The sequence below is a fragment of the Ophidiomyces ophidiicola genome (genome assembly GCF_022830035.1).
Source record: "Ophidiomyces ophidiicola strain CBS 122913 chromosome Unknown scaffold_21, whole genome shotgun sequence".
NCBI classification, from domain to species: domain Eukaryota; kingdom Fungi; phylum Ascomycota; class Eurotiomycetes; order Onygenales; family Onygenaceae; genus Ophidiomyces; species Ophidiomyces ophidiicola.
The window spans coordinates 26563-50438 of NW_026054661.1; the positions used below are offsets into that span (position 1 = coordinate 26563).

General features: G+C 50.6%; 6 protein-coding genes across 6 annotated transcripts; 5 read left to right on the top strand and 1 right to left on the bottom strand.

Moving 5' to 3' along the window:
- Window positions 1-32: 32 nt before the first annotated feature.
- NAG1_2 (Glucosamine-6-phosphate isomerase (Glucosamine-6-phosphate deaminase) (GNPDA) (GlcN6P deaminase)) lies at window positions 33-1817 on the top strand (the record flags this gene model as incomplete). Its single annotated transcript, XM_049253804.1, has 1 exon — window positions 33-1817. The coding sequence occupies one exon, from the start codon at window positions 33-35 to the stop codon at window positions 1815-1817; it is 1785 nt and encodes a 594-aa protein (XP_049107116.1).
- A 1037-nt stretch (window positions 1818-2854) lies between these two features.
- Window positions 2855-4563, top strand: LOZ57_004765 (uncharacterized protein; the record flags this gene model as incomplete). The annotated part of the gene is made up of 3 exons (XM_049253805.1): window positions 2855-3014; window positions 3072-3642; window positions 3705-4563. 3 exons carry the CDS (start codon window positions 2855-2857, stop codon window positions 4561-4563), a joined length of 1590 nt encoding a protein of 529 aa, XP_049107117.1.
- A 2624-nt stretch (window positions 4564-7187) lies between these two features.
- Window positions 7188-8362, bottom strand: CRH1 (transglycosylase; the record flags this gene model as incomplete). Its single annotated transcript, XM_049253806.1, has 3 exons — window positions 7188-7588; window positions 7654-8214; window positions 8269-8362. The coding sequence occupies 3 exons, from the start codon at window positions 8360-8362 to the stop codon at window positions 7188-7190; spliced, it is 1056 nt and encodes a 351-aa protein (XP_049107118.1).
- A 3695-nt stretch (window positions 8363-12057) lies between these two features.
- LOZ57_004767 (uncharacterized protein) lies at window positions 12058-17780 on the top strand (the record flags this gene model as incomplete). The annotated part of the gene is made up of 2 exons (XM_049253807.1): window positions 12058-17415; window positions 17469-17780. The coding sequence occupies 2 exons, from the start codon at window positions 12058-12060 to the stop codon at window positions 17778-17780; spliced, it is 5670 nt and encodes a 1889-aa protein (XP_049107119.1).
- An 820-nt stretch (window positions 17781-18600) lies between these two features.
- On the top strand, window positions 18601-20880 carry SRC1 (inner nuclear membrane protein enriched at telomere/subtelomere region; the record flags this gene model as incomplete). Its single annotated transcript, XM_049253808.1, has 2 exons — window positions 18601-20135; window positions 20265-20880. The coding sequence occupies 2 exons, from the start codon at window positions 18601-18603 to the stop codon at window positions 20878-20880; spliced, it is 2151 nt and encodes a 716-aa protein (XP_049107120.1).
- Window positions 20881-21988: 1108 nt separating this feature from the next.
- Window positions 21989-23864, top strand: LOZ57_004769 (uncharacterized protein; the record flags this gene model as incomplete). Its single annotated transcript, XM_049253809.1, has 8 exons — window positions 21989-22141; window positions 22196-22287; window positions 22417-22501; window positions 22587-22649; window positions 22703-22795; window positions 22868-23025; window positions 23080-23456; window positions 23515-23864. 8 exons carry the CDS (start codon window positions 21989-21991, stop codon window positions 23862-23864), a joined length of 1371 nt encoding a protein of 456 aa, XP_049107121.1.
- Window positions 23865-23876: the final 12 nt, after the last annotated feature.

A 23876-nucleotide genomic window follows, 5' to 3' on the forward strand; every position in this document is an offset into this window, starting at 1 on the left:
AGTTGCTGGTACTACAAAACCAGACTGCAAAAATGCAAGTCCTTCTCTTATCCAGTTTCCTCCTGGCCGGTCTAAGCCAAGCACTATGGCCAGAACCAGAACAGTATACCCATGGGAACGAGGTGGTGTGGTTGTCACCAGACGTGCATTTTGCTTACCACCCAAGGGGCTCGTCAGGAAACGCAACAGTTTCCAAAAGGCTTCAGTATGTGGTGCGGTCAGAACTTCAGAGAAACTCCAGTCACAGTCCAGCGGCACCGGTTGAGGACATAGTCAAGAAAGCCATCCAGCGAACTACGAAGCAGCTTCAGACCATGAAGTTTGTACCCTGGAAATTTCACCCTCGCAACCGGGCTTTTGAACCATCACCACAAGCTAGCAAGCGAATCATTAGGGAGGTTGTCATCAGCGAGCAATCATTAGGAGGCAATAGAAGCCATGTTCGGGATTTCATTCATGGCGATGAAAGCTATCAAATCAAGATAACTGGGGACGGAAGTGCGAGTATCTCGACAAAGTCGCCGATCGGAACACTGCGCGCTTTGCAAACCTTCGCTCAGCTCTTTTACGCACATTCGTCTGGCTCCGGTAAATATTCCCCATATGCCCCAATAGCCATCTCAGATAAACCCAAATGGCCCCATCGAGGCCTCAATCTCGACATTGCGCGGAACCCTATCACCCCTGGTGATGTTAAGAGGACAATCGATGCCATGGAGTCTGCGAAACTGAACAGACTTCATATTCACGCGACCGATACCCAATCCTGGCCGCTAGAAATCCCGTCAGTTCCTGCGTTGGCAGCCAAAGGTGCTTACCACTCCAGTCTAATCTGGTCAGCAAAGGACCTGCAAGAGGTACAGCAATATGCCACTGAAAGAGGCGTGTCAGCATTCCTGGAGATCGACATGCCGGGCCATACGGGATCTATAGGGTATGCTTTTCCAGAATTAGTTGTTGCCTCTGGGGAGAATTTGTGGGAGAAGTATGCACAACAGCCGCCGTCCGGGCAGATAAAACTGAACTCATCCGCCGCTAGAGAGCTTGTCGACAAAGTGATGGATGATATCCTACCTCGTGTATCTCCCTTTACCAAGTATTTCCATATCGGAGGGGACGAGTTCAATCTTGAAAGCTACATGTTGGAAAAATCCATAAGTTCTAGCCAGAGGACTGTGCTTAAGCCTCTAGTACAGAGTTTGATCACCCGGGTATGTGAGAAACTCGCGAAGGCAGGATTGATACCAATAGTTTGGGAAGAGCTTGTCGTGGACTGGGATTTATCTTTCCCGCCTCAGTCTTCAGAGTCAGGAAACAACACAGTGATTGTACAGGCGTGGCGAAACTCCCGAGCCATCAGAAGGGTCCTCGATAGGGGATATCGTACTCTTTTTGGCACCAGCGACTTCTGGTATCTCGATTGTGGCGTTGGGATTTACCTCAATCCTCGGAACGGCTCTGAAATTATTAGGCCACCGTATACCGACTGGTGCTCGCCGACCAAAAACTGGCGACACATGTACATGCACGACCCTTTACTGGGCATACAAGAAAAACTACAGCCTCTCATCGAAGGCGGCGAGACACATATGTGGAGTGAGAACGTCGACCCAGTGAACATGGACCAACTGATCTGGCCACGGGCCGCCGCAGCAGCTGAGGTTCTTTGGAAAGGGCCACGAACTCGATTTGATATCAAAGGGGCATCGTTTCGGCTAGGGGAATGGCGGGAGCGGGCAGTGGTCGACAGGAAAATTGGGGCGGGCCTTGTACAGATGACATACTGCCTGATGCAGGAGGGGAGCTGTGAGCGCTGAGGCTTTTGTAGGATTGATTCCGACTGCCGATGCAGCGGATGCAGCACCAACATTCATCATTGTGAGGAATAGTGTACATATCTCTGTTCACCGACTGAGGAGACTGAAACTATCGCGAATACGAGGTGAGCCCGCCGCTGCTGATTGGCCGGCCCCCCGCGTCTAGCCAGGAATAAGCCGTCGCATTCGTACTCGGAGTAGAATATAAAACAACGTAGGAGCCTGCTGTCAACCTCAAGAAGTCGGCGAGGCCGGGCCGACGGCGCGTTGCTGGACACATGGCAGCGAAGATGCGCCGTGCTCCGGCGACCAGGCACGCGGCGTGACGGCCGGTGCGGTGGTTCTGGCGCTCAACCGCAGCATCGCGGCGCCGGCTAGATGGATGCGCCCGCAGGCCTGCCTGCCCAGCCCCTAAGGATAACTAACTAGCTGTCGAAACGCAGGCGAATCGGCGCGGCCTCGTTGCTCAGCGCAAAGCATGTGAAGCCGGGGTAAATCGAACGGCTAGCTCCTGCCCATCGACCTGGGGGGGGCCGCCCGTTGCTTTGCATTATCATTCCATTATTAAGAACAATCTGGATGCCAGGTTTGAACTTGCGACACGGTTGACTCTGGCGGGCGGTTCTCTTCTTCCCGGGTTCGTTGTTTATAAGCACCCTTGGGACCCGCTGACACCGTGAGAATTGCAAATTGCCGGTTGACCCTTCGATTTGCCCCTCGCAACCGCAAACCCCTAGGCCAATTTCTCTTTGAACAGCGTGTTCAGGAGTTCTCTCTTTTCCTGGGTTACTGGCTGGCCTGCAGCGAGCCACTGCTGCTCCTTCTTGCATTTCTCCTGCCTGGCACTGCTTTGTGCCCTGCTGTTTCATCCGATAGCCCGATTCCTTTTGGGCCCAACTCGAGTATATTTTCGACATTTCCATCTCGTCAAATCTGGACGTTTTTACGCTGAGAGGCGTTCTGCTGCACGCTTCTTAGACGTGCATTATCGTATGTCAGGAAAGATCGTTTAAGACACTCGCACGATCGTGAACAAGATGATTGAAGAGCTTCTGGCAAGGCTTTCGCTGGGCCAGGCATTTCTGATTGCCATTGGCCTGGGCTTTGCCGTTCTGTCCTTCATTAACTTTAGAATCGACTGGAGGATACGAAGACTAGGTCCACAGGCGCCACGCATACGGACATATCTACCCTTGAGTATGGCAATCGGTTTTTTGGGCTGTCTATTTCGTTGTCACTGACTGTTGGTGCTAGGTCTGGACTTTATATACCAAGCATTGAAAGCTGCCAAAAGTAAAAGAGATCTTCAATTTTGGGAGGAACAGCGGCCACGCGTTGCGTATACCGGGCCCGGGCTCCCATCCACGATGGAAATCAAATTTCATTATTTCGCCCGCAGCGTTTTCACGATCGACCCAGAGAACATCAAGGCCGTCCTTACTGGCCAATTCGCTGACTATGGCAAGGGTGAACGCTTTCATGAAGAGTGGAAGGAATTTCTGGGAGACAGTATCTTTGCCACCGACGGCGAGATGTGGCATAAGTCTAGGCAATTGATCCGGCCCATGTTCGCCAGAGATCGAATCGTCGATACCGAAATTTTCGAGAAGCATATTCACAAGCTAATCCCGTTATTGGCTGGTGGCGCGAACCGTGATGGCTCGACTACGGTGGATATTGGACCGTTGTTCTTCCACTTTACTCTGGATGCAGCGACCGATTATCTTATGGGCCAAAGTGTTGACAGCTTGGACAACCCGAAGACTGTATTCGCCGAATCGTTCCAATACGTGCTCCATCGCCAGGCTGTTCTATTTAGAGCCGGGTATGTATATTTCCTTGTCTTACTATCTATGCCCTCTGCAAAAAACTCATATTTCTTCTTAGGCCGCTAAATACGTTTATGTCACGCAAACTGTTCCGTGAGAACTTGAAAAAGATGGACACTTTCATCCAGCAGTATATTCAACAAGTTCTTGCACTCTCACCTGAAGAACTAGACCACAAACTTTCCAAGAAGGATACCTTCCTTCACGCCCTTGCCCGCTTTACCCGCGATCCCGTTGTTCTTCGTGACCAGCTCGTGGCCATCTTACTGGCTGGCCGTGACACAACCGCCGCCACTCTCGCTTTCTGTATTTTCGAACTGTCCCGCCACCCTGCTGTTGTCGAGAAACTCCACGCAGAAATCGACACTGTCTGCGGCAAGCGGAAGCCGACGTATGCTGAACTCAAGGAGATGAAATACCTCAATTCCGTCCTCAATGAAACCATGCGTCTCTACCCTGTCGTGCCGTTTAACGTCCGCCACGCCATCGTCGACACTACCCTTCCACGTGGCGGAGGACCAGATGGCCTCTCGCCTGTCGGCGTCCCGGCCAACACTCGCATCCTGTACTCGACCATGTCAATGCAACGCCGCCGCGAGCTGTACCCGCAGCCGCCCGCGCCAGGCGAGAAGCCGACCACACCGTATTTCGACCCTCACGAGTTCCATCCGGAGCGCTGGTCGTCATGGCAGCCGAAACCGTGGCATTTTATTCCGTTCAATGGCGGGCCGAGAATCTGTCTGGGCCAGCAGTTTGCCACTATTGAAATGGGGTATACTGTCACGAGGATTCTGCAACACTTTGACAAGATCGTAGCTGTGGGGGCACCGAAGCCCGGGGTAGACCCGGACTTCAAGTTTGATGTGACCTTGAGTCCGGGACAGAGACTTGACTGTATTTTCGTGAAGAAGGACTGATTATTGGCCTTGGAGCTTGTTCATTTACATGCATGATGAAACTGCGTGTGTATATTTGACATTTTTGTCTTGGATTGTATATAAATGAATTACTTTTGTTCACAATTTCTACCCATGCAAGCAGCCAACGCACCGTTTCCTTATAGACCAACATCAACCATCTGCATCGCACCTGGTTCTAACTACATCAATGAAGACTACGTAGCTGCATGCTAAACTTCTAATACCAAATATGCTTTCGGGTTATCTATAGTCGATGCCTAGTCATTCCGAGTAGTTATGTGCTTAAACAATGAAAGCTACCATTGGCAGCAGTTCATTGGTAGTCAAATGCACACCATCTCGAATCCGTCGTCACACGAGGGAGGCAGAGATCAAAGCCACGTATCAATTCGTGTTCTGCGACGGTGCGACGGGATCTTCTCACACCCGTGGCACACAGGCAACACACACCACACACAAAGGGCGGCGTTTGTGTATGTTTCACCACCCAGACCCTTAAAACTCGCCCCTTGTACTCCGTATGCATTTCATGTTTTCTTTGTATCAGGCGCGATTTGGAGAGACCCAATCATCCTGTAGGGGGACGGGCAGGAGTGTGCCAGTGATCCTGGAGCCAGCTGAATTCATGGGATTGATATATACAAAATGAGGATGAGTATCGAATCCATACATATTATCATTGACTTTTATCCGAAGAGCAGCCAGCCCCTTTCAATAATAATTAACCGATCCGATTAAGGGTGCTCCCGCATGCGATATTTTAACAGGGCCAATAAGGAAAAACTGTAACCTTCCCACAGGAATAATGAATCAGGCATCCGCAGGAAGAAAAGTATAACATGCCTTCATTATTACCGGCGTACCGCAAGACCATAATCTTCTCACGACCGACCCTGGTACAGCATAGCATATGGGGGCCAGAAGCAGACGTTGTCCCACGACACCCACAGAAGATGTTATGCCAACGGTTGCGATGTCAAGGCATACTCCTTAGGAGCATGCACCGCAAGTATGTAGGCAGTCCAGGCTATAAGAGCACCTGAAGTCCTCTTCCCACCCAACCCAGCATCGTAGACAAGCCTAAAATCAATCAATCCATTCAAAAAAAAAAGTAACTCCCTCGGTACGTCCAGGAACCCATCCGTCCTTCAGCTATCCAGACCAAGACAACTAGACTGGAGAACCACCCCACTTACCCATCAGCCAAGCTCAGGAACGAAGACAAAAAGAAAAAACCCTCTTCTCCATCAGACCATGAAGCTGCCAAGCGTGCTCCTACTGCTCACAAGCATCAGTGCAGCCGCCGTTGTCGCCAGCCCCGCGGCGACCGCCCCCCAGCCGCCATCGTTGTCGCCCCGCGCCGAGTGCCGCAAAGAGCGCGAGACCTGCGGCCCGCAGATCGGATCTTGCTGCGGCAAGAAGATGCGTTGCGAATATATTCCGGTAAGTTCTTGTTTTTTATGAAGTTATTAGTGATTAGTGGTTTGGGGGCAAATGAATGGGAATTGCCCAAAGAAAGGAGCTGTACGGAGTCGTTACGGAATACGGAGTACGGAGTATTATTTTTAAATAACTATTTCGCTCTGCAATCCTTTCGGGTGGATAGCTCCGGAGTATAAACTAACTAATCAATTGGCTATTAGACCAGAGATACGCCGCGCATTTGCATGTATCCACGACCAGAATAAACTCGTTTTGACTTTGTAGGGCGGATGTTAGATTATTTTGGCTTCCTGGTGACGTTTATCAAATCTCCGATGAACCTGCCCAGGGCCCTGCCAGATTGAAGGTGGGGGGTTTCAGGGGCTGTTATCCCTAAAACTAAGTGCTAGGGAGTTTGTTTATCCGCCATTCAGAATAGTGAGAAAATCAAAAGAGAATCATATGCTATATTTTACACGTTCTACGTTTTCATTACAAAATTATTGAAATGTAGTACAAAACATGTCGGAGTCATAGAATATGGCCGTCTTCACCCCATAACAGTCATAAGATTGTGTTGGGAAGCCGATCAAGCTTGCTCAACCGATATGAAATAACCTCCCCCCCTTTCCCAGTAAGAAAGAAAAAAAGAGAAAAAAAAAATATCGTGTAAAGCAGCCGATGGCCATTCATATCTCCGACAAAAACATTTGTTCCGACCCGCCTGATCCTGAACCAAACTCCGAAAATATTCCTAGATATATTTGGATATCCCAATCATCCCCTTATGTAAACCTGTGCACATCATCGAAACTGTACAACCCGGGGGTGGGTAGAGTTTTTTTTTGCTTTTTTTCTCAGCGTGTCAGACGTCGGTCGTCTACTCCTTTTTGTTTAAAAGAAGGCAAAAATCGCCGATAAGCCGATGAGGGCAACGAGCCCGGAGTATGGGCCTGAAACGTGTGAGGCAGCGTTTCCGGGGGCCACGGTGGCGGGTGGGTTGGTTGGGCGGGTGGGGGTGGTGACGCTTGTAGCATTACGGCTGGGAGAAATGGCTGGACGAGTGTTTGTGGCATTAGGGGCGCCAGATGCAGCTGAAGCCGAAGGCAAAAGCGAGGGTCGCGAGGTAGAAAGGGAAGGTGGCTGCACCGAGTACAACGAAGTCGTGTATTAGCCAATTGTTCAAGTAGAAGCACAGGTCAAAACAAAACGGGGGTTTGCTCACTCACAGAAGCCGTGCTCGGCGCTGAGGGTCTCCCATTATCGGTGACTAGCCAGCCACTGGGGACCCCTGCTACTCCTGTTATTGATGATTGCGTGGTGGTGGGAACAGGGCGGGGAATGACCCATGATCCTCCGGTCGTACCTTGAGAGGGCTTGATGGAAGCCTCAGCTGGGGGAACGGAGTTCTGTACCTGTGGACCAGAACCAGGGGTTCCAGAGCCAGAAATCTTGCCATCTTGGGCACGAATAGATTGCCAGGTGCCAGTCTTGTCACTGTAAGTATACTGTGTACCTGTGGAGTAGTCGGTCATCTTGACGCTCTGAACGAGCATAGTGTACGGGCCGGCCTTGTAGTCGGTCAAACCACCAGCCCATTCTGATAGAAGATTGATAGTTAGGCCGTATTCGAATTGATATTCTAAGGGCCAACTTATTACTCACCAATTGTTCCAGGCTTGTTGTTTGGGTCTCCTCCCGCCCAAGAGCCAACTCTGAGATGCATGGGCGTCTGGGGGTACTGGCCTTTAGCGTTGGCATCATTTGGAGTTATGGTACGGATTATGGCGCCATCAATGCCAAACTGAATGCGATCTTTGGTCCAGTCGATAGTGTATTTGTGGAAGGCCTTCTGGTTGTTTGGGTTTGGATGTGAGGCGGAACGGTCGTAGGTAGCGGTTTTGCCCTGGCCAAAGAAGTTGGTCTGAACCTGACCATCGTTTCCACCAAGCCATTCCCAATCGATCTCATCCAAACAGTCCGACTGCAGAACGACGCTGCTGACGATACCTTTGCCTGGCGCTGCCTTCATCGTCACCTCGACATAACCAAACATCATGTAGAACTTGGATTGAATGCGAGGGTTGTCGCCCTGCTTAGCGACCGTCAACGAGACGCCTTCTCCATTGTAGGTTGGCGTGCCACCAGCGAAGGTGAATCGATCCGAGGCGCCTTTTGTGAAGTCGAAGTTGCCGGTTCCGCTGAGGGCGGGGTTTGGGGGGCAGGCTGCAGCGGCCGTAGGTTAGCAAAGACAGCAAGCAGGGAGCTGCAAGAACATACATTTTTGCAGCGGGTTGCAATCAGTGAAGGTCTGAGCAGCCACGAGTAGTGGTGCACCCAGCAAGGCCGCAGCAGCCGAAGCGCTAAGCTTCATGATGGCGGTTGTATGTATAGATGGAGCTCTGAGGTATCAAGGCGTGCAAGTGGAAGAGGGTACGGAGCTAGTAGTACAGGCACGCAGCAGTGATCGAGCTGCAGGTTTGTTTTAACGAGTGAAAGAAAGCAAACAGCAGCCAGGGAGTACAGAAGGCAGATGGGAAGAAGGAAATCCACCGCGAGGCCCAGGAGGTCTTTTAAAACACGAAGCGAAAGGCGTGCGTGTTGCGGGCCCACTTGGTGGAGGCCGTGTTGATCGCTCACACGAAGGAGGCTGGCCGAGTCATGGCGCGAGACACCACCCGCCCACCGGCCCCAGCCTTCGTCTTGCGCGGATTGTCTGGGATCGCAAGGCTCCCGGCCACCAGCCAACCCACCCTAACCCAACATGGCCCAGCTGCCCAGCCTGCAGCGGACGTTACCTGCTGCAACCACAGGCTTGCGCGGAAACGTGGTGGTCGATGGTGGCTGCGACGGCCAGCCCGTCCGCCCAAGGTGCGCGCGACCACGACGACGAACACCACCACGGTGCGCGATAGCTAGCGACCGGCGCCGTCACATCGTATCGCATCCCGCAGGCGAGGCTCGCATCCGGCGGGATTCTTCGCAGCCTCTGCTTGCTCCTGCGATGCTTGCCCAGCCGCATGGGCTCCCCGCCCGCTGATTGGCCGCTGCCCAGGCAAGCTTTGCCGGGCCCCGCCACATGACAGCTAGCCCGGCCGCCCATTGGCCAAGGCTGCCGAGCGCGCCCCGCCGCTCGTCCTCGTGCTGTTTGCTCTGTTTGCTGCGTAGGGCTGATGGGCAATCAGCTCCTCTGAATGAATTATCGTCTCCTGGCGGACAGCTTCCTGCAGCACGCAAGCAAGCCCGGTCCCGCGTGGGCTCTGCGCGGGCTGTCGTGCGTCCCAGTGCCTTATGCATGTGACTGGTGGAGTGGAGGGCGCTCGCCGTTGCTGCTAGTAGTAATTCTGCTTGGTGCTACCTGTGGGGTGGCGCGCCAACGCCGTTGCCGAAGTAACACGGCCGGGCACGCTGGTGTCGCGCTGGCCCGTCCACCTGGGTGCGCACCATCGCGAGAAGCCGCCGGCCACCCCGTGCTGCCATCCCGACCGGTCACGAGCTGTGCAGCAAGAATAGAACGGCAAGTGGCGTTGTGCGGTGCGCTGTCTTTCACCCTCCCCAGCGCGCTGCGGCGGAGCAGGAGACCCTCAAGGAACAACCTCCGGTGCTGCTGACAAACATCCTACGCCCCGTCTCGACTGAAACACTACCAACCGGCGTGATGGAGGCTACGGCGTTTTGGGAACATCCAGCCGCTCAGCTCTGTTCTTGGTGCCATCGGGAAATGCCATTGCCAGGGGCAACATGAGAGGTCTAATTCGGGGTGGCAGGTGGAATACTGAGCCATTATTGGAGCTGGCCACTGATATTTTTGGACGCTCGAACCCAAGCCCAGCCAAATATCCGGGTATTGAGTCGCGAGCTTGCTTTTCGCAAGTCTGTTTTGTGGAGCCTGTGGTGTGTTTCATCCAGCAAACCCGGCGCCTATCTTCTCCATTTCCACCCACCTTCCTGTAGTTGTATAAATAGCTTGGATGCCTCCGGCTGGCAGGTCTGTGGTTATGGTAGACGCCATTCAGGTACTCCGTACGGAGTACATTACCCCTCGTCGACGTTTTCTGAATGAGGAACACGGAGGGCATTCCATACTCCATACGTCATTCGGAGTACGTCACTCGAAGCGCCGGGACGAAACCCGGAGAGATCCCTGGGCCAAGTCAATTCTAGTCTTGTGACGTCGCAGGTGTATGCCTGCATACGCGCCCGGCATGCCGCATACGGCACTGCTGAGAATGGTTATGGATTTGGCACCTTATCACGTGCGAAGAAAGCCCTTGCCCTGATTTCCAACACAGCCAATTATGACAATTCTACCGCTTTGATTGGCCAAAACGACATCGTGCTTCTGTAAGCCATCCACGTGTCTGATTACTCATCAATCGCCGCCCATCTCTACGCTCCAATTGGCTGGCTAGGAACCGCCCGCCACAGCGTAAGAGGAGGTGTTGAAGCGGCCATGAAGCACTCCACTCGCGCCCAAGAAAATAATCACCCAAGAGTTCTAGAACTAATGGATAATGTAGCCAGCGGGCCACTTGTAATCCGATCTTACTGCTTATCCAAAAATCAGCTCAAAGAGAATTCAAAGTCGACAGAATTGGGGGCTTGACGCCAGCGATCGTGTCGACACTTTGAGATCTATCGGGCATGCTAACCGAACCTGGCTGATCTTGGGGGGTTTTCAGCCTGTGAGGAGAGTGTAGAGCAAGGAGCGGTGTATGTTTGACAATGAAGCTCCCAATCAGGCTCTTGGCGCGAGGCGTCTTTTTGGCACAGTTTGAATATATTGAGAGGGCGCCGCCACGGAGCTATAGTGTCCAAGACGAGACGAAAAAACTCGGTAGATAAATGTAGGAGGTTGCCGGCTGCAGCGGCTCTGCGTGTATTTTTAGATGCATATGGCATGTGTGTGTTCAATATAGGTTCACTATCAGATGGGCCCAGATCCTACGAAGCTGTGAGACATTTCATGCTGTCGTCAGGGAGCCGTATACTGCTACACATCTCCGTTAGCATGTGCCGCGATCCCCAGTGGTTCGTCAGATTGGCAGATACTTTTCAGAGCACTCACTTCCCAGTCATGCTGCTAGCCAGCGCGGCGTTGGCAGGGGCACTTATTAACGCAGTTGTGCAGGGCGAGGACTAGTCTCGGGGATCGACAGAGGGAAGCTCGCGAGACAGCTTCGACAGAGAGCGCCCCAAGCGCAAAGGAGAGCAAAAGACGGAGTCCACACAGAGACGCACCCGCGGTCTAGGGCCAGCCTGAGACGCTGCCCGAGTTCCGTCTGTGAAGTGCATTACATATTGTTTGGCGGGCGGTCAGCTGGTCTGTGCGCCCCCGTCATCGTCGCCGCCCGCGCGAACAAACCACAGACCACATCCCCTTCGTGGAGCAACCACCACAACGGCCTCCATGATCGCCTCCCCCCAGCCCACCAGCACGCCCGTCCGGCCATGCCATTGACGCCCGTCGCCCGGCTTTCCGATCCTGCGCCTGGACACAAACACCAGGCCGCTCTCGTTTGAGTTCTCTTGGTACCGCCCTTGCATCATCGTCCGCCGTGTCTATCCCTCCTACGTGTTTGCCTGGACATGGGTACAGGCGCACCTCCGAACTGACCAGCAAGTCTCCTGCTGGCTTCTCCAGATCTTCACAGCCCTTCTCCCTCTACGGCTCACCGCCATCGAACCTTGTCCGTCCCCGCCGTCCCCGATTTTGGTTCCTGCATGCGATGCGCATTGCGACTTGGACGACTAGATTGTGGCCTCAAACTCCATCGGGGTTGACCCTTTCTTTTCGCACTCTGCACATAATCTCGATCGCTAGCTATACCTTCCCGACCCTTACATGCCCGCCTACGACTTCTGCATGAGTAACGACAGTTTTCGCACACCTCCAGGCATTGACAGCTGCTACCAGCTGTTTCTCGTCTTGGCTTGCCCGCTCTCGGCCCCCCAATACGAGAATAAAACTCTGAGTAAAGGGAAGAACACAAACATCGGGCCTGCCACCGACATTTACTTCTTCTGGTGGTTCGAGCTGGCGCACATCTTGGGCGCCCGCAGGGGAATATGGCCTCGCGCCGGCGGGAGCGGTTTCGGGCTGCCAGGCACGGCTCCGACAGCTCAAGCATCGATTCCTACGATGCGCCGCGCCAGGGTCTTCGACAGCCTGCGGTCAACCGCTCTATTGCGAGCCCAGCCCCAATGGGCATAGAGGATAGGTACGCGAACTTCTCCTTCAATCCTTCGCCTGGAACCTATGATTTCCATGATGAAGAGAGGGCGAGTACACACTCGCCTCGGTCGGGTAGCAGTCGCGATATACCTCCTCCACCACCCCGTAAGGATATAACGCTGGGAGTCTTGTCACCGTTGAGCCTATCTACTACAACTCTTGAGCGTTCGATCAGTCCGACGCCTAGCGCTCGAAGCTCGAATTTAAAAGACCACGGTCAAGCCTCTCCCCGCGGCCACCCTCCTAAGCGGTCATTTTTCGATAAAATACGACGTCCAAAAGGCCAAGTTTCATCCATTCTACGACACCTACCCGCGTCGACTACCGTTCTTCATGAGCCTTTGAAAAATCCTAAAAACGCTAAGGGTGAGCTATCTCCCGGACGGCCCAGGAATGGTAGCGAGAATGGAACACTAGAACCTGCTCTGTCTCCCCGGCAGTGGGAGGCCATTGACTATGACCGAAAGAAAGAACTTCCAAGCAGACCTGGTCCGAGTAAGCTACGGCATGGACGACTACATTTTCACAATGAGTTTGGGTTCAGCAAGGAACCTGAGAAGCATGACCCCGAAAAATTTGATTTTGGAGGAGAGGAACTCTTTTTGGATACGAACCTTGGCGATATGGAGGGGATAATCAGGCAACCCCGGCCTGGCTCACCTACAGATCCTGGTGGTATCTTTATCGGTACTGAGCTAGGCGCAGACAGTAGCCAGTTTCGCACTGTCCTCGACACCCCAGCTGCCGGGGATTGGCATGCGCCCGAAAGCTGGGCTGTCAAGAAACAAAGCGATGACATCGTCAGCAGACTCCCTGAGCTAGCCGAAGATGATGTCAATATGTCAGTAGATGAAGACGGTCATCCATTCTGCGTGCGTGTCTTTCGGATTGATTCTACGTTTGCGACCCTGTCTGCAGGCCTCAATACAACTGTTACTGAGATTCTAGAGATGCTGGGACGCAAATCGTTCCTTCAAGATGATTTGAACAACTATGATATTGTGATGCGGAAGAACGATCTCACAAGAAGGTTGGATCACGGAGAGAGGCCGATTCTTATGCAGAAAAAGTTACTCGCGGCTGCAGGCTACCATAATTCCGATCGGATTGCCGATATAGGACGTGAAGACAATAGCTATCTTGTCCGGTTCACCTTTCTCCCAACCAAACTGGGTATCTATTCTAGCTTTGACTCCGAGTTGGCTTTTAACGAAGGCCAAAAATTCACCCACCTAGACCTTCGAAGCCGAAACCTTGTCACAATTCCAATTAGGCTATACAAAAAAGCTCCTGAAATAATATCCCTGAATCTCTCCAGAAACCTGTCCCTTGATGTCCCCAAAGACTTCATTCAAAGCTGCATCAACCTTCGAGAAATCAAATTCATGAGTAATGAAGCATGGCGTCTTCCTTCCAGTTTCAGCATGGCCAATCGATTGACCTACCTCGATATCTCTAACAACAGCCTCGAACAACTGGAACACGCTGAGTTATACAAATTGCACGGCCTTGTTAGTTTAAGGGTGTCAAATAACAAGCTCTCATCGCTGCCATCGTATTTTGGCGATTTTGCGTCCCTCCGAAGCTTGAACATGTCATCGAACAGTTTCCGGGAACTCCCCGAGTGTCTGTCTAGGCTGCCAACATTGGTTGATCTTGACGTAAGTTTCAATCAGATATCCTCGCTGCCAGGCCTTGGGAAAATACAATCTCTGGAGAGACTCTGGGTCAATAATAATACTCTGGCTGGCCCCCTTGGGGATGATTTGGAGAATCTAGTCAACCTGAAAGAGATTGATGCGAGATTCAATGAGATTTCTGCAATTGAAGGTCTGACGCAGCTGATTCGTCTGGAGAGCCTGCTGATCGGCCATAATTCTGTTTCCTCCTTTTATGGCTCATTCGCCAAGCTGCGATTTTTTATCATGGACCATTGTCCCGTTACAGATTTCCACATCACTGGGCAAGTTCCCACCCTAGTAACTCTCAATATTGCGTCCGCAAAGCTTGTCCAGTTCAAGGACTCCATGTTCTCCAACATACCAAACCTAATGAAACTTGTCCTCGACAAGAACCACTTTGTCACTTTGTCTCCATATATTGGATATCTTCGGAAGCTGGAGCATTTCAGCATTGCAAAGAATCCGTTGTCCCAGTTACCACCCACTATCGGTTGTCTAACGGAGCTGAAAAGTTTTAATCTGAGGGAGTGTAATTTAAGCAAGCTCCCATCTGAAATATGGTGTTGTCACCGACTTGAGGTGCTTAATGTTTCTTCTAACGTTCTTGACGCTTTCCCTAAACCCCCTGGAGCACGCCCACGCCTACCCTCCGCCGACGGTATATCGACTACCACTCCAGTCACTACTCCTGGATTGACTGGTGCTCCTAACTATGAAGAAATTGGGAGAATGGAAGGGTTTGAAGCGCGGCGACCTAGCCAAGCTTCTGCAGGTTATCTCAGCGTGGCGAGCTCCCCGTCCGATCCCCCCAGGAAAATGTCGGTCACATCAATCGGTGGAGGCCGGAAACAGTCCGTAGCATCCCGATCCGAGGCTGATACGGTGAGAAAGGACTCTACGTACTCCCAGAAAAGCCTCAACACATTTTCTCTATCGCTAAGGCATCTATATCTTGCGGATAATCGGTTAGAAGATGATATTTTTCACCAACTCGTGCTTTTGTCTGAATTACGTGTTCTGCACCTTTCATATAACGAATTAACGGAATTTCCACCGGGTGTTTTGAGACGGCTACTTTTTCTGGCGGAACTACATCTTTCCGGAAATGAACTCAGCGCCCTTCCCTCTGAAGACCTTGAAGAATCCAGCAATCTTCGGACGCTTTATCTAAACGCGAATAAATTCCAAGTTCTTCCCGCTGAACTTTGCAAGATCAATAAACTCGCTGTTTTAGACATTGGCAGCAATTCTTTAAAATACAACGTTTCGAATTGGCCGTACGACTGGAATTGGAATTGGAATCGTAATTTGAGGTACCTTAATTTCTCAGGTAACAAGAAATTTGAGATAAAAGGAAGCTCCTCTTACGCGTCAGGCGCAAACCATGTTGGTGGGACAGATTTGACCAGCTTTAACTCTCTTAGCTACATTAGAGTATTGGGACTGATGGATGTTACGCTCACTATCAGGAACGTTCCTGAAGAGATGGAAAATAGACGTGTTCGCACATCTGCATCGGCTTCTGGGTTAATATCGTATGGTGTCGCGGACACTCTTGGTACTACTGAGCATCTTTCTATGATTGATATGGTCGTTCCTCGATTTCGAGGAAGTCCCGTGGAGACAATTATGGGGTTATTTGATGGGTATCCTTCCTTGGATGCTGGGTCAAAAATTGCTAAATATCTGCATGAGAACTTTCCTGCAACGTTTGCAGCCGAGTTAAATAAGTTACGGACATTGAAAAATGAGACTGCAGAGGATGCTTTACGCCGATCTTTTCTATCACTGAATAAAGAGCTAGCTACGGTAGTACCGCTACCCACTGATGACCGAGAGACCTTACTCTGGGATCGGTCGGACAAACCCCTTCCCCTTGATGACGCCCACTCTGGCGCAGCTGCGACGATCATGTATCTTCGCAATATGGACCTCTTCGTTGCCAATGTTGGCAATGCACAAGCTGTCTTGGTTCAATCAAACGGACAGCATAAGTTTCTTACGGCGCACCACGATCCTGCGGAAAAATCAGAAAGGAATCGCATTAGGGCAACGGGTGGATACGTTTCACGGAACGGGCAGTTGAATGATCTCCTGCCGGTTTCGCGATCATTCGGGTATTTTCGTGATATTCCCGCTGTCATGGCTGCCCCACATACGCTGAAAATAACGTTAACATCACAAGATGAAATGATAATCCTTGCGTCAGGGCAATTGTGGGACTATGTTACCCCTGATGTGGTAGTGGACGTTGCTCGAGCTGAGCGTGCGGATTTGATGATCGCATCTCAGAAGATTCGTGACCTTGCAATGTCATATGGCGCTACAAGCAAGCTAATGGTGATGATCGCCGGCGTGAGCGACCTCAAGCGACGCCAGAAGAACAAGCTCACAAAGAGTGCAAATATTCCCATGGGCCCGACCGCCCCGTTGAGCGAAGAAAGTATACTTCTCACCAGTAAGCGAGTCAAACGACCCCGTGACGCGCCGAGCGACTCTAGACTAGCAAGACTGGATCGAGTCGAGGCCCCGACCGGAGACTTGGCTATTGTATTTACGGATATCAAGAAATCTACGTCGCTCTGGGAAACTTACCCTATAGCCATGCGATCCGCTATTCAAATACATAACGATCTATTCAGGCGACAACTTAGTCTAATTGGTGGGTTTGAAGTCAAGACTGAAGGTGATGCGTTCATGGTTTCTTTTAGTACCGCAACTGCAGCATTGCTGTGGTGTTTTACGTGTCAGACCCAATTGCTTGACGCTCCTTGGCCAACTGAAATTCTTGAAGCGCCTCCTTGCCAAGAACGATTTGACATGGATGGTAATCGTATATATCGAGGTTTGTCGGTTCGAATGGGTATGCACTGGGGCCAGCCGGTGTGCGAGAAGGACCCTGTGACCGGTCGTATGGATTATTTCGGCCCAATGGTCAATCGTGCCTCCCGTATATCAGCAGTCGCAGACGGCGGGCAGATATTCGTTTCTTCCGATTTTGTTGCTGAAATCCAACGGACATTAGAAACATTCGCTGACTATGAGCGAGGCAACTCGACAGGATCAGAGGATACCTGGCCAGATGACTTTTTAAATAACTCTATCCGCAATGATTTATACCAGCTTAGTACACTTGGATTTGAGGCGAAAGATCTTGGCGAACGCAAATTGAAAGGCCTAGAGAACCCTGAATTTGTATACTTGATGTATCCGCACTCGCTGTCAGGACGTCTAGTCTATCAGCCCGATTTGCTCGAAGAGCAGAATGAGACCATGGCCCCTGGGACGTTAGGGAGAAATTCGCAGTTGAATATCGATGCAGACCAGTTCTGGCGATTAATGAAAGTCGGTCTCCGGCTTGAGGCTTTTTGCAGCGCTCTGGAGAATCCGAATGCATCTACGTTGGTAGAGCCAGATATTAATATGATCAATGCGCTGAAGGCTAGAGGTGGAGAGATCACTGATGCTTCTGTTCTGAATTTGCTTGAACATCAGATTGCTCGGATCGAGGTGATTTTTGTTTCAGCTCCTAACTCTTTGGTTTATTGCTAACAATACCATAGACTTGTACCAACACGCTTGCCATTCGCCATATGATGCGGCCTCTTCGACCTGGGCATACACTTGAGGACCACGCTGTCCCCATGGTCGAAATTATAGCGCAACTACAAGTCCAACTTGCCGAGTTCAAAGCCTTGAAGGAGCAAATTAATATTGTGAGCGCTGACCTCTCCCTCCCAGCATCCTCAATTGGTACGCCGGCAGCTTCGGTAGCGTTTGGTGTACACCAGACGTCGGCTACTTCCACCGTAGTTGATCTCCGCAGCGAAAGTCGAAGGAGAGGCAGTGAATTTTCAGGCGTGGGCACTATTTAATGATATATACTGGGCGGCGGCTATCTTGTTCTGCCGGTGTTGCACTGTATACTGGAGTAGTTACTTCTTGATCTTTTTCTCCTGGTCATTTTCCTTCTTGCATATCTTTTGCTCCTACCCCTCTTTTGGTTTGCCTCCTGGTTAATATTTGGCTTTATTCACATGCTTCACTCTTTTGTTGGCCACTTAATACCCGTCTCGGTTTCTGAAATGAATGTAAAAAAGCCCTTCCTTTTTTTTATGGACATAAATAAGTACCCATTACGCTGCACATAATCAATTGGACTACTCCGTAGTTTTGATGCCAAGGCCTAGGTTCGCATTGTAAATGGCTTCAGCCACAGAGGCATGTGGCGGATATATCTAGTCTTGGCAGTGGCTTGATTGCTGTTTGAATCACAGACAAACACAACCCAACTAGGTTATCGCCGCCGCTGCCAAGTTGCTTCCAGAGCTGCCTGATCGCGACGCGCAGGAGAGCTTCATGGACATATCTCTCTTTAATACCATTCATAATTGCTGTGGACTGTCCAATTTTTACTATCTGAATCAACAGACGCCGTCGCTCTTTCACTTTTTATGGTGCCAGTGAGGCGGACAAGGTTCTGTTGCCCTGGATACCACACCACTTGTTTGTCGATACTCTCTGGGCTTGCATTCCTAAATATTTTCACACACTCTTATTCGCCTGCGATCCCGCCAATCCTTGCTTTTCTGATCGCTACGATATTCGACAATTGGAGAGAGATTTAATCTCCATCGGTAACACGCCGCAGACATCGGCTGGCGCTCCATCTGGCCAGATATCATCAACGCCATCATGTCTACCTACGACAGCGGCGACGAACTCGCCTATTTGACTCCTGGATTTGACCTCAATTCACTGACAGTGCCGCGGCTTCGCTCTATCCTCGTCACCCATGATATCTCATACCCTACATCAGCGAAAAAGGCGCAGCTTGTTACCATCATAGAATCCGAGGTTTTACCGAAGGCCAAACAACTCCTAAGACAACGGGACCGCATTCAGAGAACAAGCGTGGGAATTATAGATATGTCAAGCAGCCAGGAAAGCATCGAAGAGGATGACAACAGCGCATCACACCCTCCCCCAGCTACACCTTCAACGAGAAAAGGAAGATCACGGCCAAGTACCAGAGCGTCTACGGCTGATATAGGTGATACCATTCCTCCACCATCAACGGATCGACGGAGGACTACACGATATAGTTCGAAGCATGCTCGTGCGTCAGATACCGAAGAAACTGGGGAGGATATCAATGCCGTTGAAGCCACACCGAAAGCCACTGGACGAAAATTGAGAAAAAGTGAAGCATACCCAACGCCGCATGCGTCAGTAGCGCCGATTAATGAGACCACCCCCGTTTCCATCAAACGTGAAAGCCGAGATGCCAGCGTTTTTTCAGATGAGAACCCGTTTCAAAGTGGATCACCATCAGTCGCGTCAGGTGTCAGAAGTGTAAGTTCGGAAGTGAAGAGAAAGGGCCCCAGACACTCTACACCAGCAGCTCTATCTACGGATGAAAGAAGGAGACGTAAGGCGGAAACGCCGCCATCAAGTGTATCCAAGCGCGGTGATCGGGGTTTTGTGGTGCCAACAAGCTCAACGTTCGAAGCACCAATCACAGGGCTAAAATCTTTAGGAGCAGATGGGCTAGAAGACGACGAGTTAGCTGCAGGGGAGGAGTTTAGTCCTGACGAGCAATTGGCTATGATGCAAGCACAAGCCACTCCTCGAAAACCTTCAGTAAAAAGACAACGGCAGAAGCAGGGGGCAGGCAGTCAATTCATTTCTTGGTTTGTGATCGCTTCTCTGATTTCTGGAGTTGCACTTTGGTGGAGAAAGGAAAAGATTGAGATCGGCTATTGCGGAGTTGGTAAACCGCATTGGTCGCTTGAAGCCACAAAAGTTCCTGAATGGGCCAATGTCTTGGAACCCAAGTGTGAACCATGTCCTCAACACGCCATCTGCCGGCCGAGCTTCGAAGCTGTCTGCGAACAAGATTTTGTTCTCAAACCACACCCATTGTCTCTTGGGGGCTTGATTCCCTTGGCAGCAACATGTGAACCAGATAGTGACAAGCTACGCCGAGTGAAAGTAGTCACAGACAAGGCTGTCGATGAGCTGCGCGAACAAAGAGCGAGATACGAGTGCGGAGAGACAGAAAAAGATGGCAGTAAGGAAGTCGCCTCTCCTGAGATGACCTCCGCCGAACTAAAACAACGAGTTAGCAATTCCAAACGAAAAGGCATGAGCGATGAGGAGTTCGAGGAGCTCTGGAGAGGTGCCATTGGTGAAATTGCAGGTCGTGAGGAGGTTGTGACGAGTACAAGGTAAGCATAATTATCTTAGGAGTTTCTTAAGGCTGCATGTTTTCATTTTATATAATGTGTCTTGGGAACATGCTATTCACTTTCTGACCTGGGAATTTCCGACTAACAGTAACGACCACGCATCCACAGTCCAACCTCACCTTCAGGTATCAGATTCAGTTCAACCTCTCTCGCCAAACTCTCCTTCACCTGCGCCATCAAGCGCCACCTTCGACTCTCTCTCGTCGCGTATCGACTCCCTCTTCTCATTTTAGCCATAACATCCTCTTTCTGTATTTATATACGCTCGCGCATTCTCGCTAAACGTTCTGACACTGCGCGCATCCCATCTCTCGTCAGCATGACTCTCGATCGTTTGGCAACACAGGCGGCTCTACACGCTCGTGGTGAAGCGCTGGAGCCCTGGATCTCTATTGGACAACTTCGTGATGACGTGCTTCGGGACGAACTCAAGAGGGCTCGACGAGAAACACTCTGGAACGGAGTAAAAAGGATCGTAGAAGGAAATGCAAATGTCCGGGCGTCTGTGCGCGAAGGACGCGGTGGCGATGTGTCGAGGGTGTGGGAATGGATTGGTGGGATTCGAGCTATTGCTGGCGGCGACTTTGAATCTCCAGCGAATCGACTAGACGGGTCGAAAGTTCGGTTTTCGCTCCCACTGCCTTCGACGCCAGGAGAGGTTGGCAATGAGACCCCTGGTAGTCGAGGGATAAAAAAGTGGGAGGAGGGAAGGGCAGTGTATTAACCCTGGCCCACCAATCCTTTTCACCACCTTTATTTTTCCTAGTAGTATCTTCCTGTACATACACATGCATCAGAATGCCTTTGGACTTGTTTTATAGCCTAGTTGTCAAGGGGCGTGTTTCTTTAGTGCGTTTCTATTATCATAGGCATATCCACACTGCATTCCACTTCATTTGTCATTAAAAAAAAAGGGCCTTTATTCGTAGCGTTAAGGATAAATATAAGTAATATCACATTCCATGGGGCTGTCCTTTGCTATCTTCAAGAGCACTCCTTCATCCTATGTCCACTCAAAGTCGAGCATCATGAAGTAGCACATGAGAAGGTGTTGGAGAATGACTACCAAACCATCTCGTCAGATGGCTAATCTTGAAATCATTTATGCATATAATGGCTCTTAGTCTAAGTGTAAAATTTATAAACAGGAAAGCAATATAATTTTAAATGACAAATATTAGCAATAGCAGAAGTTATTTTATAATTTGCTTGATTTTTCGATCATCTGGCGAGCTGGAGGCAAAACGGGCCAGATCTGGCGCCGCTTTCGGCCCTCAACCCGCCAAAACTTTTCTCAACGCACTCTCTCAGGTACCGTCCACGCACCATCCACGCACCACACCTCGCACCTCGTTGCACCACGAACCCGACCACCCTCATCAATCACTCGAGTGCTCCACCAGTCACCCTGCTTCACCCTGCTTCACCCTGCTTCACCCTGCTCCATCCTGGGCACTCTCTCGACATCGTATTTCCGCAAGCTGGAAATGGCGTCGCATCTCTTTCTGCCTATCTGGCCACGGCCACGGCCACGATTTGCCGTGGCCTGTATGCTCACCCAGCGGCTACATCATGATACACCCTGGCTCGTAAGCAAAACGTGAGCAAAGGGGCAACAAAAATGGTGCCCTTTTGCTTACCTGTCAGGCCCGCCATGATCTGCCAGTGGCCATCTCCTTTCTTCTCTCTGGGATATTTTATTCTGTCCTCACTCTTTCTTTGGGTGATCACTACCAGCTATACCCAGCCAGGTCTTTGATGCTCCTTCTGTGATTGATCCTTCTCTCTCTCTCTTCCATGCTGTCTCTATCTTTACCAAACCAGCTGACAGGATGGCCATCTCTGGAGCAGAGAATGATCCTCTTGCTTTGATCAGTGATGTGGATAGTGGTTTAGATGATGAATACTTCTCAGATGATGAAGGTCATGAAACAGATTATATCTCTGTCTGTGATGATGATGTAGACAAAGATGATCTAATCAATGTGCTGGATGACAAGCATTCCTGACTTCTCAAAGAACTAGCTGATGCATTGAAGAATGATGATGACTGGCTCTGCAATGAGAAGGAGCATTCATCAGAACACTATCTTGAAGAGAAAGTCAATCTTAACCCATCCAGTCTTCAACAGTGATGATACAGCCCAAGGATTCAGAAGAAACTTAACTGAATCAAAGAGCATTGGAAGCAGTGAGTACTTTCTCAAGAACTATTGCTCTGTCTAAGTCCTGTGAGCTAACTAATTGTCTGTCATCATAGATACTGCAAGTTTGTCAAGTGGAATCCTGCTGAAGCATATGATGCTCTCACCATACAGTCCCTGGAAAGATTTTCTCAGCTGGGTGTGTGATCAGCACCAAGGCAAGAATGGGAGATGTTGAGAAATCAAGTGTCTCAGCTCTCTTGAGACATTCTGAAAATGGTACCAGCTTGTCTACAAATGTGAAGCCAACAAGAAGATTGATGAGATGATCATCAGACAGGCTCAGGATGTAAGTGGACTTGCTTGTCTTCCAGTGGTGGTACTGAACTGACCATTTCCTAGTTATTGAAACTCATTGCCGATGAAAAACTCCTCAGCCGTCAGAAACGGGAGAAGGCGACAATGTATGTCCAGGACCTTGTGGAGTATTGCCGTGTACTACTGGCAACAACGGAGATGCTGTTTCTGCTTGGCTGGCTACGCATCCAATTGATCCTCTTCTGCTAGCTTGCTGGGTACACGGGGAATCGACCAGAGGCATTACTGAACCTTCGATACCGGCATTTGCAGTTGACCCTTGTCCGGGACCCGGGGAGTGAGCATCCTCGTCTTGTGATTGAGCTTACCGCTGAGTTCACAAAGGGGTTTCTGGGAATGAAGGATGCGTAAGAACACCTTTGACTATTTTGATATGATAATTCTGGCTGACCACAAAGTAGCAATACATTCCCGCTTCCGGAGGTCATATATGATCCCACACTCATCCTGAGCCCGCATGTCTTACTGCTGGGAATGCTCTTCCACATCAAGGCCTTCCAATCGCCGAACATTGACTGCCCAGAAAATCTCTACAGCCTGAATGTTCTACCAGGCTTAAATGAACAGAGACTGCCACTTCGAGAGGAATTAGCCAATAAATACGTCTTCTGCGAGGCAATCCAACAAGGGGAGGTAGTCAGACTCGCCCTCGATTTGAAGTACTCCTATGGCAAACTGAAGTACCGAATGAAGAAAGGCGGTGAGATCACAGGCTTTTTCCAGATCGTCAAGCCATACGTGCTCCGTAATGGTGCAGCAAAAGCATACAATAAAAGCCGTAGGTGCTCACTGGTTCTCCCTCTCTCTTGTTTCTATGCTAATACCAGGTGATGCAGCGGATGTCAGCGAGCCTCTCCAGAACCTAATCCTTCAACATTCCCGTATTGACACACTTCTAAAACACTACCTTGACCGCAACATCACAGCTGACGTCCTCAGCATCTATCGTGGCCTTGAACCACAGAAGGCTATCATGGACATGCTGTGCTCGATGAGCCGGTCCATTGACCCTCGCCGACCAGCTTCACAAAATAAACAAGATTCTTCTCAAATCCTTAAATCTGCTCCGCAGGCCGGTCACTGGTTGTCCGCCCGCCCACTGCCTCCTCTTCGCAATACAACCTCTTCAAAAAGAGTAGAGAGAAGGGTTGGAGAAAAAGAGAGCAAGGGTCTTTATGAAATCTAAGTGGTGTCAGCA